This window comes from Lepus europaeus, chromosome 3 (genome assembly GCF_033115175.1).
Source record: "Lepus europaeus isolate LE1 chromosome 3, mLepTim1.pri, whole genome shotgun sequence".
NCBI lineage: Eukaryota > Metazoa > Chordata > Mammalia > Lagomorpha > Leporidae > Lepus > Lepus europaeus.
The window spans coordinates 46,474,105-46,488,515 of record NC_084829.1 but is presented as its reverse complement, the minus strand read 5'-3'; the positions used below and the strand labels follow the sequence as shown (position 1 = coordinate 46,488,515).

Sequence of the window (14,411 nt, the reverse complement as noted above, 5' to 3'; positions counted from 1 at the left end):
CCACTGGCAAAGGCAAACCTGGGGAAACCATGGAACTTGTGTGGTGACCTGGGAACAACCACAGTGGGTGGTTTGGCCAGGAACCTGCTCTGAACCGACACCATTCACATCAAGTATCACTTCTCTGCATATTTGCACTGTTGTGATGTTTATGACATTCTGGCACAACAGTTCTCTGTCCCATGGTGTATAGGCTGAGAATCTGCATGACAGGTGGAGGTAGAATTTTCTTCCAAATGCTTCACAGATTTGAGTTTCTGTGCGTATTTTCCTAACAGCAGTACTTTGTTTAGAAAGAAAACATTTATAAAAATGTAACACGTGCCAGATTTTGGTTTAAATACTATATAGGCAACTGCACTAACTGATTTGATTCTTGTAACAATCTTAGGAGGTAGATGCCATATTATGGCCATTTTGTAGATGAGGAAATAAAGTAACTTCACTTGTCCAAGGCCATTCAGCTGTTAAATAGTTGAGCGAGGATTTGCCCTAAGACAGTAAAGCAGGTGAGTTCCCCCAGGGTCCCCACTCCTAACGACTATCCCAGCAGTAAGTGTGGAAATCCCTCAGCATGCCTCAAACTACAAGCCCAGGAACAGTACCCTTTGAATTAAGGAAAAATGCTTGATCTCTAGTTTATTAGCAATCTTCACCACATAGCCAGAGTTTAACCTTGTTTATTTCTCTTAAACAGACAGTAATGCAGGCTGTGCTGGATATTGTAGAGACGGAAACCAGTGAACAAAGTTCCAAGTATGGGCTCCTAATGCTTTGGGCTTCTCTGTCTAACGCTGCTCCTGTAAGTATATTAGTTAAAGTGTTGATTGCATTTCTATCTATTCTGCTTTCATTTTTTCCCCCTTCTTTACTACCTTTCAGTCCCCTTCAGTCCTTTCACTTATGATGGGGAAGAAAGAGACTACAGTGGTCTTGGTTGTGAGATGAAAAACAAAAGTGAATGCCTATTGAGATCTGATTCAGCTACAGAGGCGGCCAAGCAGAGATCCATGTGAATGCTGCCCCTTGAAAGGCAGCATGTGAGCAGGCCGAGGGAAAAGCCTGCCCTCTGGGGCTGTTGGGACAGCACCTGTTTGTGGACCACTTTCTGTGTGTCAAGCAAAGTGCTCACTATTGTTGCCACAAAGATGAATATGCCTTGGCCCCAACTTTTGATTGGGAATAAAGAGTAGGTAAATGGACAGTTTCTTTTTCTTTTTTTTTTTGACAGGCAGAGTTAGAGTGAGAGAGAGAGAGAAAGGTCTTCCTTCCGTTGGTTCACCCTCCAAATGGCCGCTATGGCCGGCGCGCTGCACCGATCCGAAGCCAGGAGCCGGTTACTTCCTCCCGATCTCCCATGCGGGTGCAGGGCCCAAGCACTTGGGCCATCCTCCACTGCCTTCCCGGGCCACAGCAGAGAGCTGGACTGGAAGAGGAGCAACCGGGACAGATTCCGGCACCCTGACCGGGACTAGAACCTGGGCTACTGGCGCCGCAGGCGGAGGATTAGCCAAATGAACCGTGGTGCCAGCCTAAATGGATAGTTTCACATAGAATTGGGCTTGAATCAGTATATCCCCATTCACAGCTAGAATAGAAAGAGAAGACTTTCTGGGTCTCCATTTCCTTACTAGTCAAAAGGAGATGATGTACAGGAAACTCCAAGCAGGGCTTTCTAACTTGAGTCCTCACTAAGTGGTACCTCTGGTTCTCTACAAAGTTGTGAGGCTTCAGTGACATGGGTCCAGCAGGTATTCAATGAATGTGTGCCCTTCCCTCCCCTGTACCTGTTGTTCTTCAGCCCACAATTCCCATTCGGTGTCTAGGCCTGTGAGCTACCCTACATGTAGAACTGGTAATGTAGGAATTCAATCACACACACACACACACACACACCTTTTTTTTTTTTTTTTAAAGATTTATTTATGTATTTGAAAGGCAAAGTTACAGAAAGGCAAAGGCAGAGAGAGAGAGAGAGGTCTTCTATCTGCTGGTTTACTCCCCAGATGGTTGCAATGGCTAGAGCTGCGCCTATCCAAAGCCAGGAGCCTGAAGCCTACTCCATGTCTTCCAGGCAGGTGCAGTGGCCCAAGGACTTGAACTGTCCTCCAACTGCCTTCTTAGGCCACAGCAGGAAGCTGGGTAGGAAGTGGAGCAGTTAGGACTCGAACCAGGACCCATATGGGATGCTGGCACTGCAGGCCAGTGAGTTTACCTGCCACGCTGCCTCAGTGCCGGCCCTGCACATGTGTCTTATTTTTTTTTTTAAGATTATTTATTTATTTATTTGAGAGTAGAGTTACAGACAGTGAGAGGGAGAGACAGAGAGAGAGGTCTTCCTTTCATTGGTTCACTCCTCAAATGGCTGCAACGGCCAGAGCTGCGCCGATCTGAACCCAGGAGCCAGGAGCTTCTTCCTGGTCTTCCATGCAGGTGCAGGGACCCAAGCACTTGGGCCATCCTGCACTGCCCTCCCGGGCCACAGCAGAGAGCTGGATTGGAAGAGGAGCAGCAGGGACTAGGACTGGCACCCACATGGGATGCCAGCAGCGCAGGTTGAGGATTAACCTACTGTGCCAAGGCACCGGCCCCCATGTGTCTTTTAAAAGTTTAAATGAACTAGATAAGAGCCATTTGTCTGCCACTTCCATTTTGATACCCACCAGTTCTCTGGGACAGGAGGCTCTCACGCTAGCCTTAACTATTACCTGGTATTTAAGGGTAACTCCTTTTGTATGTCTGTACTCTACTGAACAGGAGCCCTCACTCTGTCTCTAATGACAAATGTGGTCATTTTGCCTCCTGTTTTTCCCCTAACAAATAGAAATAAGAATGATGTTTTAGGTATTATTTATTACTCCCTCTTATAAAAGCCTGGATTGTTAACCAGTCTTAATATTTTGTGCTCCCTTAGTCTGTGTTAAAACTTACTGGGTAGAAAATAGAGGTAGAAATTGGCTCAAGTATATGTAAGCCAGTAAAATATGTATTTCATCAGGAATGGTCAAGGAAAAATAGTCTAATCCTTTCCTCTTCTTTGTGCATCTCAAATATTATTCTCTGATTTTTCCTTAGGTCATTTTCTTGGAAACTGATTAAGCTAGAGCAAAATTGAAAACAGACATCAAAACAGCTCCCCAGGCAGCAATAAAACAGCCACTGCTGTCAGAGGATTAATTTTCATGATGTCGTTAGAAAGGTCCCTCTGAAGAAAGCTGCACAAAGCCCCATTGATCTGACACAGAGGAAGTCAGTTATTTGGAAATTGTTTCTGGCACTGACCTGAAAAGATTGAAATCAGTAATTCCAGAAAGAGAATGTCGATGATTAGCAAAAGTTCTATCTTGTTGGAGGTGGTTGGCACTCCAAGAGGCAGTCTAGTGAGTGAACAGACTTTGGAAAGGCTTTAGAGTCCCATCCAAAGCCTGTTTTCCTGCGTTGAGTAAACTGGGTCAGTGATTTAACCTCCCCAAACTCAGTGTCCTCATCTGTAAGATAGGATTAATGCTACCTCCCTCGAAGGATTGTTGTAAGGATTATATTAGTTTAAAAAAGAAAGAAAGAAAGAAAGAAAAATGGTTAACAGTACCTGGGCAACAGAATAAGCATTCAATATGTGTTGGTGTTCGTCCCTTAAAAAAATGGTTGCCCTGATTTGAAATAGTCATTACTTTGAGTGGTCCATTAGTAGTGAACATAGGCTATCTGGCTTCCAAATACTTCATTGCTCAAAAGCCCTGGTGGAGCAGGCCACAGCTGTCATGATTTTGGTACCTCCCGGTACTGCCAAGAGCAGCTCTAGCCTTGCCAGCAGTGTAGGTGGTAAGACCTGTCTTATTCTTATCTACTGTGTAATACTTTGTACTCTGCCTCAAGGCTGGTGGGAGTCAGGGCTTAACCTTCAGATGAGCTTCATTTCACTAGGAGGATCTGCTATGGCTTATCTAGACTTTAGTGGATTATTCCAAGACAGTAACTGTAATTAGAAAATTATTTCTATGGTTAAACCATTTCCAAGATCCAAGAAATTCCTGACTGCCAACTGAACTTTTGAGGACATCTCTCCAAACCAGTCCTAAAGTAGACATTTTACCTTTTCCCTATGCTTCTTCTTTCAAGTTCTTTCTAAATACTTTCAGTAGGCATCACCACCTCATCCCTCACAGAAGTTATTGTTGTACCACAGATTGGCGTTTTCTTCTGTCTTGTATATCTAGCTCTTTTTTTCCCTCTTGTGTATGTATTTCATGTCCCCAGCTGAAAGTTCTTTGGGCACAAATTGTCTTAAATGAGGGATCTTAATAAAGTTTATGGAAGGGCTGGTGTTGTGGCGTAGTAGGCTAAGCTTCCGCTTGTGGCGCAGGCATCTCATGTAGGTGCTGGTTTGTGTCCTGGCTGCTCCTCTTCTGATCCAGCTCCCTGCTAATGGCCTGGAAAAGCAATGGAAGATGGCCCTAGTGCTTGGGCCCCTGCACCCATGTGGGAGACCCAGACAAGCTCCTGGTTCCTGGCTTCCAATTGGCCCAGCTCTGTTACAGCCATTTGGGGAGTGAACTAGCGGATGGAAGACCTCTCTCTCTGTCTTTCCCTCTCTCTGTCTGTGACTCTGCCTCTCAAATAAATAGATATAATCTTTAAAAAAAAGTTTATGGAAAATGCTTATTATGAAAACTATGCATAGGTTTCAAAATTGTTTTACACCCAAATCAACATCTTTTTATTGCATTTTCTCTCTAGTTTTTATTTTTTGAGAGGCAGAGGTAGACAAAGAGAGGGAGACAGAAAGAAACAGAAAGCTGGCTCATCTACTGGTTCCCTACCTAAATGCCCACAATGGCCAGAGATGGGCCAGAATGAAGCCAAGACCAGGGATTCTAGCTAGGTCTCCTATGAAGTTCTAAGGACTCAACTACATGAGTCGCAGAGCTGGAATTCAGAGCTGGAAGTGAGACTCACACCCAGTTACTTCTGAGGTGGCACACAGGCGTCTTCATCGGAGTCATGACCACCAGGCCAACAACCTCTGCTCCTCTATGAAATTTTTGAAGAACCTTGCACATATTTGTATTTATCATGTTAAGTTAGAAGACTATCTGGCATGTTATAGAGACCTCATCAATACTTGTTAAATATTTTTTTTTGAATGATTGAATACATAATGCTGAAGAAGATACTCCATTTACTTTCTCTTTGGCACAACAAAGACACAGAGCTTTTCTTGTCCCTCTTCACTTTTTGTTCTGAACTCTCCAAAATGTTGAAAAGGCATTGTGGTAGCTGCTCCTACAGTTCATTGAGCCAGGAGGCCCTTCCTTTTGCCTGAGTCTGACCACAGACTTGATTCCTTTAAAAGCAAAATACTGATTGGTATTGTCATTGACAGATTTTGACTCCTTTCCTAAATCTCAAGGTCACTGTTTATGCTTATTGATTATGTAATTCATAAATTTTTTATTAGCTCTTTACACATCTTTTTTTTTTCTAAAAAGTTATTCTCATTTTTTTAAGGTAAGCAATAACAGATTTTTTAAAAAAAGAAATCAGGTAAGAAAAAAGAGGCTTTAAGAATAACACCATTAGTCAGACATTTGGAGTTCAGCTGAATTCTTTGTGTTTGTCATAAAAATAAGTATGACCCAATGTTGGCAATCTCTAAAATTATGGCTAAGCACATAAAACTCTGAACTAGGCCTCTTCTGTGTAATTGAAAGTCTATCTACTGTCACTAAGATTTTTCTCTCCCAACATGAAGTCTGACTCTTGAATTGAAATGCATTAGGTATGGAGTGCTGATTAACTAAATCCTGGTATTCGGCACTTCCACCTACAGATAATAGTAGAAAGATCCCCTGGTGGAGAGACAGGAGTCAAAGGCCACCACAAAACACACCAAAAGGTTTATTGCTGGGGGGAAGGGGAGATGACAGGCTGGAGGGAAAGGGCAGAGAGAATGAAAAGAGAGAGCCTGTGAGGGGAAATAGGCCTTGTTATAGCCTTGCAGGGATGGGGGAGTGGGAGCAGTGAATCCCGTTACAGTAGGGGTGGAGTTGACGCCTGTGGTTGGGCCATTTGGTCACCTGACTCCTAGTAAACTGGGCTGGATTCAAGATGGCTACCGGACCAGAGCCTAAGGTGGCGCCCGGAGCTTAAGATGGCACCTCAGATAAGACGGCACCATTTCACTGACAAGGAGAAGGGAACTCCCCAAGCATCTGTTTTTTTCACTTGTCAAAAAGAATTGGAGAAGGTTGAGAGTAAATCGTCTCTATTCTGAATAGTGCCCCGAAGGAAGGTCTTGAATTGTGGACTCCTTGGTTCGGTTGTTCGACTTGTTCATGTAAATGGCACCATATAGATCCTTGTAATATCAATGCACAATGTCACACAGGGGAAAACCACAAATATATTGCATTTGGCTCCCTTGAACACTTCCTGTCAGACCATTGCTGTTCCTCTTTTGACCACAGAGGGGAGCATTGGGATTATAAAGGTACATAATGTTACCTCACAAAAAAGACAAGATTTAAGTGGCACAAAGTATTATTGCCTGAGACATTTTCAGAACTGATTTCCCTAAATGGCAATAAGTATTTATAAAAAAAAAACAATGAAAGATAAATCCAAAGTTCTTTTAATGATTTTCCTTTGTTGTATATAGGTTTTCTTTTTTTTGTAATAGGTTTCCTTTGTTGTGCAACCTAAGTATAGAAGCCAAAACAGGTACCTGAGTAGGAAGTTAACTTTTAAGCTATATAGCAGTATAATTTTATCTTTTAATACCATAATGAGGGAAGAGGTGAAATAATTTTGATTGGCCAAGACAGAACTCGCAAGTATACTGTGATCAATAGCATTTGTATGTGAAAGGATACTTTTTGATGTTGAGTACACTCATAATGTAGGTATTGTTTTTAGACATTTTAAAATTACCATATTTCAGGCCGGCGCCGCGGCTCACTAGGCTAATCCTCCATCTGCGGCACCGGCACCCCGGGTTCTAGTCCTGGTTGGGGCGCCAGATTCTGTCCCGGTTGCTCCTCTTCCATTCAAGCTCTCTGCTGTGGCCTGGGAGTGCAGTGGAAAATGGCCTAAGCGCTTGGGCCCTGCACCCTCATGGGAAACCAGGAGGAAGCACCTGGCTCCTGGCTTCGTATCGGCGCAGCACAGTAGTGGCCACTTGGTGGGTGAACCAATGGAAAAAGGAAGACCTTTCTCTCTGTCTCTATCTCTCTCTCACTGTCTAACTCTGCCTGTCAAACAAAAATTACCATATTTCATTTTCAGAATATACACTTTACAAATTAATTTGTATCTTAAGGAAATTAAATCTAGAAAATGGTTTTGTTGTGGTTTAACATTCTTAATTATCATAATTTGTTGCTTCTGAATATTTAATATAGGCCTACATAACATAATGTTACTATGTTATTAAAAAGGAATCTAACTTTTACCACCTTTTAGTAAACATTGAAGTTTATTGTATTTGAACAATGTTCTTAAACTATAGTAACAGAACTAAATCATTAAAATTTGACCATATATATATTATATATAACATCTCATTCCTAAAACCTAGTTCTTTTCTTTAATTTAAACATTGTCCTTGTTTCTCTCAAATGTTTATGGCTAATACTAAATATGCTTTTGTTCATCTTCAAAGAAGTTCTTGTTTTTGAAACATATTTTTCTGTTCCAGATTGCATTTTGGACACTTGGATTTATCCTTTCCCATCCTGATATCCACAAGAACATTATGCAAAGCATATCATCTGTGTTTGGCACAACAGGTACTAAACTTGAGTTAAATTAGATCATTGAAGACACATAGTCCATATTTGTCATGCATCATTGGCAGAGTTAAATGCTTAAAATTTTATAGAAATCTAACATAATCCAAATTCAGCATAACTTGTTATGTGTTTCATGATATAAATTTATTAGGTGCAGTCATAAAGGTTCATTACCACCAAGCATTTAGGGGACATCTAGTCCAAATCATTTATTTTCCAAATGAAGAAATAAGTACATTAGAGACTGAGATTTTCCTAAATTCTTGACTTAATATATATGCACGATTTACTGCTAATCTCTTGTTACCTCAATTGAGCTGCAATTACAGTTTTGAAATTCAGGATCTTTTCATATTTTTTAAAAAGATTTATTTTATTTATTTGAGAGACAGAGTTAGAGAGAGAGAGAGAGGAGATCTTCCAAAGGCTGGTTCACTCCCCAAATAGCTACAATGGTCAGGGCTATGCCAGGCTAAATCCAAGAGCCAGGTACTTCATCTGGATCTCCCACTTGGGTGTAGGAGCCCAAGCACTTGGGCCATCTTCTGCTTTCCCAAGGATATTAGCAGGGAACTGGATGGGAAGCGGAGCAGCCGGGACAAGAACCAGTGCCCATATGGGTTGTCAGCATTTCAGGTGGATTTACCCACTTTGCCGCAATGCTGGTATCCCATAGGCCACATGCTGGCCCCATGATTTTCTAAAAGTAATATGTTATCTGTTTCCTATATTATGTAACAGCTCTAATGGAACTATGGAGGTCAGGCAAAGTTTGCCACCACCAGAGACTGATTAAAACAAAACCAAACAAAAAAACTAAAACCAAAAATATCTCCTGTAGTCATCACACATTTGAGAATTTTAAAAACTAGAGAGGGATTATTGTTGTCTTGAACTTTTTAGTTCACTTTCAGGCTCTTCATTCATCCTTTCTCCTAAAAAACAAAAAAAACAAGCTCAAATGGAGAGGGTTTGACTGCTTGTGTATTTAGTATAAGTTGACCAATTATTTCATTCTGATATTAAAAGAGTAATCAATAATTTTGTTTTCTTAGGAGAAATAATATCATGTTAGGGCAAAAGGTGTGATGCCTGTTAACAGTCATCCCTACCTTCTTCCACGATTACTGATTATTTTATTTGGAGCTTTTGGTTTATCCTGGATTGCTTCTTACTGAAAATGTAAAATGTAAAAGCAAGAAGGCTTGACTCATATAAATACCTAAGCAATACTATCTGAGCCCTAAGTGTGAATCTGCAGATGCTGGACTGATAGAAACAGTGAGCATGAGAATCACCAAGCGCCTACCATGCTAACAGGTTCGACTCTGAAATACACTGGTGAACAGAGAAGACTACACGAACACTCACCTTTATGGGGCTTGCATCTCCAAAGTGAATGGAAAGTACACTCATATGTGCATAAGCAGGAAAATTGAATGTACCCTGGATGGTCACTCACTGTCTTTATCACTTGCTTACTAGAATCTTTTCTGACTTATAGTTCCCCAAATTCCTGGTGTTTAGAAAATACTAGGGTAGGGATATTGGAATGGTAGGAATGGTGTGGAGAGCCACCTTGCACAAAGGCCACAGAAAAGTAACATTAATCTAAATTTTTTATTCTTTCTTTATTTCTTTTTGTAATTTCTACAATGCTTGCATCTGGAATTTTTGAATAGAGTTATATACAGAAAGACAAAATCTTTTCTTTTCTCTTATCTCATTCATTTTTAGAAGTCATTGTTCTTCTGTGACAAACATTAATGCCAGGGAAATAGCTCTACTTTATCAGTGCTTTCAGAATGTAAGACACTGTTGCAGAATTGAAAGCCATTTATTAAAAAAACTTTTTTTTTTAGCCATGCTTACCAATCAGGTTAGCTCAATCCATGTATAGGATGTCATACTAGGGCTCAGCATTGTGGCACAGCAGATTCAGCTGCCACCTCTGATGCTGGTATCCCACATGAGCTCTGGTTGAAACTCAGCTCCACTTCCCATCCAGCTCCCTACTAATGTGCCTAGGACAACAACAGAAGATGGCCCAAATGCTTGGGCTCCTGCCACCCATGTGGCAGACTTGGATGGAGTTCCTGGCTCCTGGCATTGACCTGGTCCAGCTCTGGCCATTATGACCATCTGGGGAGAGAACCAGTGAGTGGAAGAGTCTCTCTCTCTCTCTCTCTCTCTTTCTACCTTTGTGTGTGTGTGTCTTTCTACTTCTGCCTTTCAATTTTTTTTTTTTTAGAAAAAGATGTAGTACTATCTCAGGAACTTAGTAATGAGAGGAGCCATAGATCTTTGGAAGTTGACATCAAAAATGTCCATGTGTCCATACAAAAGATCCCGTGAAGGACAGAAAGTTAAAGTGCATTGTAATAGAGTTCTCCAGAAAGCAGAACCAAGAGGAGATGGGTGAATGGATGGATGGATCAATCAATCTAGAAATTTATTTGATACAATTATGGATATTGGTAATGTATTCTTCGTTATTTGTGACCACTGAAGTCTCTCAGTTAATGTTGTGGTCAGCTAATAATAAGACAGAAACTTCTTTACACTAAGAACCTATAAATATTTCATTCATTACCCCAGAACTCCGTGTGCTCTGTGTGTTGGGGTATGCCTTCAACACTCAGCCAAGAAGTTGACCACTATACCTTAACATTTGCTTCTTGTGTAGAATCTGAGTCAGCTGTGGTGAGAGCTTAGGGCTCTTTCTTTTCTTTTTTTTTTTTTTTTTTTTTTTTTTTTTTTTTTTTAAGATTTATTTGAAAGGCAGAGATACAGAGAGGCAGAAACAGAGAGAGAGGTGTCTTCCATCCTCTGGTTCACTCCCTAGATGGCCACAATACCCAGAGCTGTGCAGATCTAAAGCCAGGAGCCAGGAGCTTCTTCTGGATCTTCCATGTGGGTACCGGAGCCCAAGGACTTGGGCCATCTTCTGCTGCTTTCCCAGGCCATAGCAGAGAGCTGGATTGGAAGTGGAGCAGCCGGGACTCGATTAGGGATCCTTTTGGGATTTTGGCACTGCAGGTGTCAGCTTTACCTGCTACACCACAGTGCCACTTCCAAGGGCTTTCTTGGGTCATTGAGTATAGCCCTAGGCAAACACATGGCCTTCTGCTTTCTCTGGAATTCATCAGATCTACTTGAAGTTATTAGAGGTTTTCTGATTCCCTAGCCTTTCATTTAATCATTTATTAGTCACTGGTTTTTTTTTGTTTGTTTGTTTGTTTTTTGACAGGCAGAGTTAGGCAGTGAGAGAGAGAGAGAGAGAGAAAGGTCTTCCTTTTCCAGTGGTTCACCCCCCAAATGGCCACTACGGCCAGTGTGCTGTGGCTGGCACGCTGTGCTGATTTGAAGCCAGGAGCTAGGTGCTTCTCCTGGTCTCCCATGTGGGTGCAGGGCCTAAGCACTTGGGCCATCCTCCACTGCCTTCCCGGGCCACAGCAGAGAGCTGGACTGAAAGAGGAGCAACTGGGACAGAATCTGGCGCCCCAACTGGGACTAGAACCCAGGGTGCAGGCACTACAGGTGGAGGATTAGCCAAGTGAACCGCGGTGCTGGCCAATTCACTGTTTTTCACCCCAAATATTATCTACTGCCTCAGGTAGCTACAAAATTAAACAACAGTTTTTAAAGATTTTCAACTAACACCCCTGAAGAAAAAGCCCTTGCTCTGTGCCAGAACTGCTTTAGGAGTTTGGAATATACAAACAAAACCAAGATTACTTCCCTCTTGGTGTTTATATTCTGGTAGGGAAGATAAGAAATTAACAATAAAGTTAATATATAAATAACTCTCAGAATATTGGAAGGTGGTAAATATGATGTAAAAAGGAAAGCAGAATGGCAAAGGGAGAATCAGCAGTACCAGGAGTGGGAGGCAGGCAGTAGTAGCAAACAGATGACTTAGATAAACCATATCAGCAAGGTGAGATTGACCAATGACCCAAAGGTGGTTAGGTGTTAGATAAGCAGGTATGTAGAGGAAGAGGGGTTGGGGCCAGAGACAGCAGGTGTGACCTCTCCATATGCTCACGGCATCCTATGGTGTTTGTCCTCTCTTCCAGAGAAGCATGTGAGCACATTCTAACAAATGATAAATAATATGATTCATTAGAGAGGATGTCTAAAGAGAAGATGCCATGGCTTCCATCCCCACCAAGACTTTTTCCTTCTTCCCTTGATAAGTATATGCCTAGTCCTTCTGAGTTTCCTTTGCCTGGGTTGTGGTTTTCAGACTTCTCTGTTCACGTGAACTTCTGCCTCCTACAAATGTTCCCCATGTAAGAAGTGCACACACATTGATCACAGTGTAAAGTCTGGGTAGAGATGTCTCCTCCTCCTCATCCATCTTTCACCGCAACAGGAGGGGATGCCCATTCTCCATCCTGCGGCTCCATCCACTGTACCCAGTAGCTGGCCTTTGTCACTTCCGGCTTTTGTTCCACATTGTTCACTGTGGTTATCATTTCTATATTTCTTCAGCCAGATTTCTTAAAGACAAACAGAAGAGCCTAACTATAGCTGATTTAGCAAAGAAATAATTCTGGAAAGTGCATCAGATAGGTAACAGAACTTCTCAGAATGCTGGACAGTCAGGCTTGGAGAGCGCACTGCAGGAAGCATGCTCCGAATCAGGCTGCAGACCTGGGCTGGCAAGCACAGCTCTCCCACATGCCAAGCACATTGTGGCCACTGGCACAGGAGGCTGAATGACACTGTGTCCCCAGGAGCTTCATCTGGCAAAAACTGCAGTTGCTGCCAGGGAAAGTTGTGTGTGTGTGTGTGTGTGTTTTCCAGTCTCCATTTCTTTTTTTAATTTTTTTTTATTTTTTTATTTTTTATTTTTTTGACAGGCAGAGTGGACAGTGAGAGAGAGAGAGAAAGGTCTTCCTTTTGCCATTGGTTCACCCTCCAATGGCCGCCGCGGTAGGCGCACTGCGGCCAGCGCACCGCGCTGTTCCGATGGCAGGAGCCAGGTACTTCTCCTGGTCTCCCATGGGGTGCAGGGCCCAAGCACTTGGGCCATCCTCCACTGCACTCCCTGGCCACAGCAGAGAGCTGGCCTGGAAGAGGGGCAACCGGGACAGGATCGGTGCCCCGACCGGGACTAGAACCAGGTGTGCCGGCGCCGCAAGGCAGAGGATTAGCCTGTTGAGCCATGGCGCCGGCCTCAGTCTCCGTTTCTTAACTACGTTAACTCTTAATTCAAAGTCTGGGGTTGGCTCATATGATTGGCAAAGTCTAATTTTCACAGCTATTTCCTACCTTCAAGGAAGGCAAGGAAAGCAAGTATCTGGCATTTTTCTGATCTGTGATGGTAGGCAAGCTTCTGTTGATGTGGATTTCAGATTTTGTGTGCCCCCCAAACTGACACATACTAATGTGTGTATACATAATATATGTTTATATATAAATATATAGGAAATAAATATATTTATCAAACTATTACAAAATATATTTTTTAACTTTTAGTTAATAAATATGAATTTCCAAAGTACAACTTTTGGATTATAGCAGCTTTTCCCCTCATAACCTCCATCCCACCCACAACCATCACATCTCCCGCTCCCTCTCCCATCCCATTCACATCAAGATTCATTTTCAATTATCTTTATATACAGAAGATCAATTTAGTATATACTAAGTAAAGATTTCAACAGTTTGCACCACACAGACACACAAAGTACTGTTTGAGTACTAGTTATACCGTTAATTCACATAGTACAACACATTAAGGACAGAGATCCTACCTGGGGAGTAAGTGCACAGTGGCTCCTGTTGTTGGTTTAACAATTGAAACTCTTATTTATGGTGTCAGTAATCACCTGAGGCTCTTGTCATGAGTTGCCAAGGCTATGGAAGCCTCTTGAGTTTGCCAACTCCAATCTTATTTAGACAAGGTATAGTCAAAGTGGAAGTTCTCTCCTCCCTTCAGAGAAAGGTACAGACACACAAAGTACTGTTTGAGTACTAGTTATACCGTTAATTCACATAGTACAACACATTAAGGACAGAGATCCTACCTGGGGAGTAAGTGCACAGTGACTCCTGTTGTTGGCTTAACAATTGACACTCTTATTTATGACATCGGTAATCACCTGAGGCTCTTGTCATGAGCTGCCAAGGCTATGGAAGCCTCTTGAGTTTGCCAGCTCCAATCTTATTTAGACAAGGTCATAGTCAAAGTGGAAGTTCTCTCCTCCCTTCAGAGAAAGGTCCCTCCTTCTATGATGGCCTGTTCTTTCCACTGGGATCTCACTCTCAGAGATCTTTCATTTAGGTGTTTGTTTGTTTGTTTGTTTTTGCTAGAGTATCTTGGCTTTCCATGCCTGAAATACTCTCATAGACTTTTTAGCCAGATCCGAATGCCTTAAGGGCTGATTCTGAGGCCAGAGTGCTGTTTAGTACATCTGCCATTTTATGAGTCTGCTGTGTATCCCGCTTCCCATGTTGGATTGTTCTCTCCTTTTTAATTCTATCAGTTAGTATTAGCAAACACTAGTCTTGTTTATGAGATCCCTTTGACTCTTAAGCCTATCATTATGATCAATTGTGAACTGAAACTGATCATTTTGACTAGTGAGATGGCATTGGTACATGCCACCT

The 14,411-nt window shown here is 42.2% G+C and overlaps 1 protein-coding gene across 2 annotated transcripts in view; it reads left to right on the top strand.

The window, feature by feature from the left end:
- The window catches only part of LOC133755952 (24-hydroxycholesterol 7-alpha-hydroxylase), a 95,384-nt gene that overhangs the window by 22,592 nt on the left and 58,381 nt on the right, over positions 1–14,411 (top strand). For both annotated transcript variants that reach the window (XM_062186219.1, XM_062186220.1), the window contains exons 6-7: positions 698–802; positions 7,697–7,787. In XM_062186219.1, the coding sequence (XP_062042203.1) occupies positions 698–802; positions 7,697–7,787 (196 nt within the window). The remainder of the gene's footprint in view (positions 1–697; positions 803–7,696; positions 7,788–14,411) is intronic.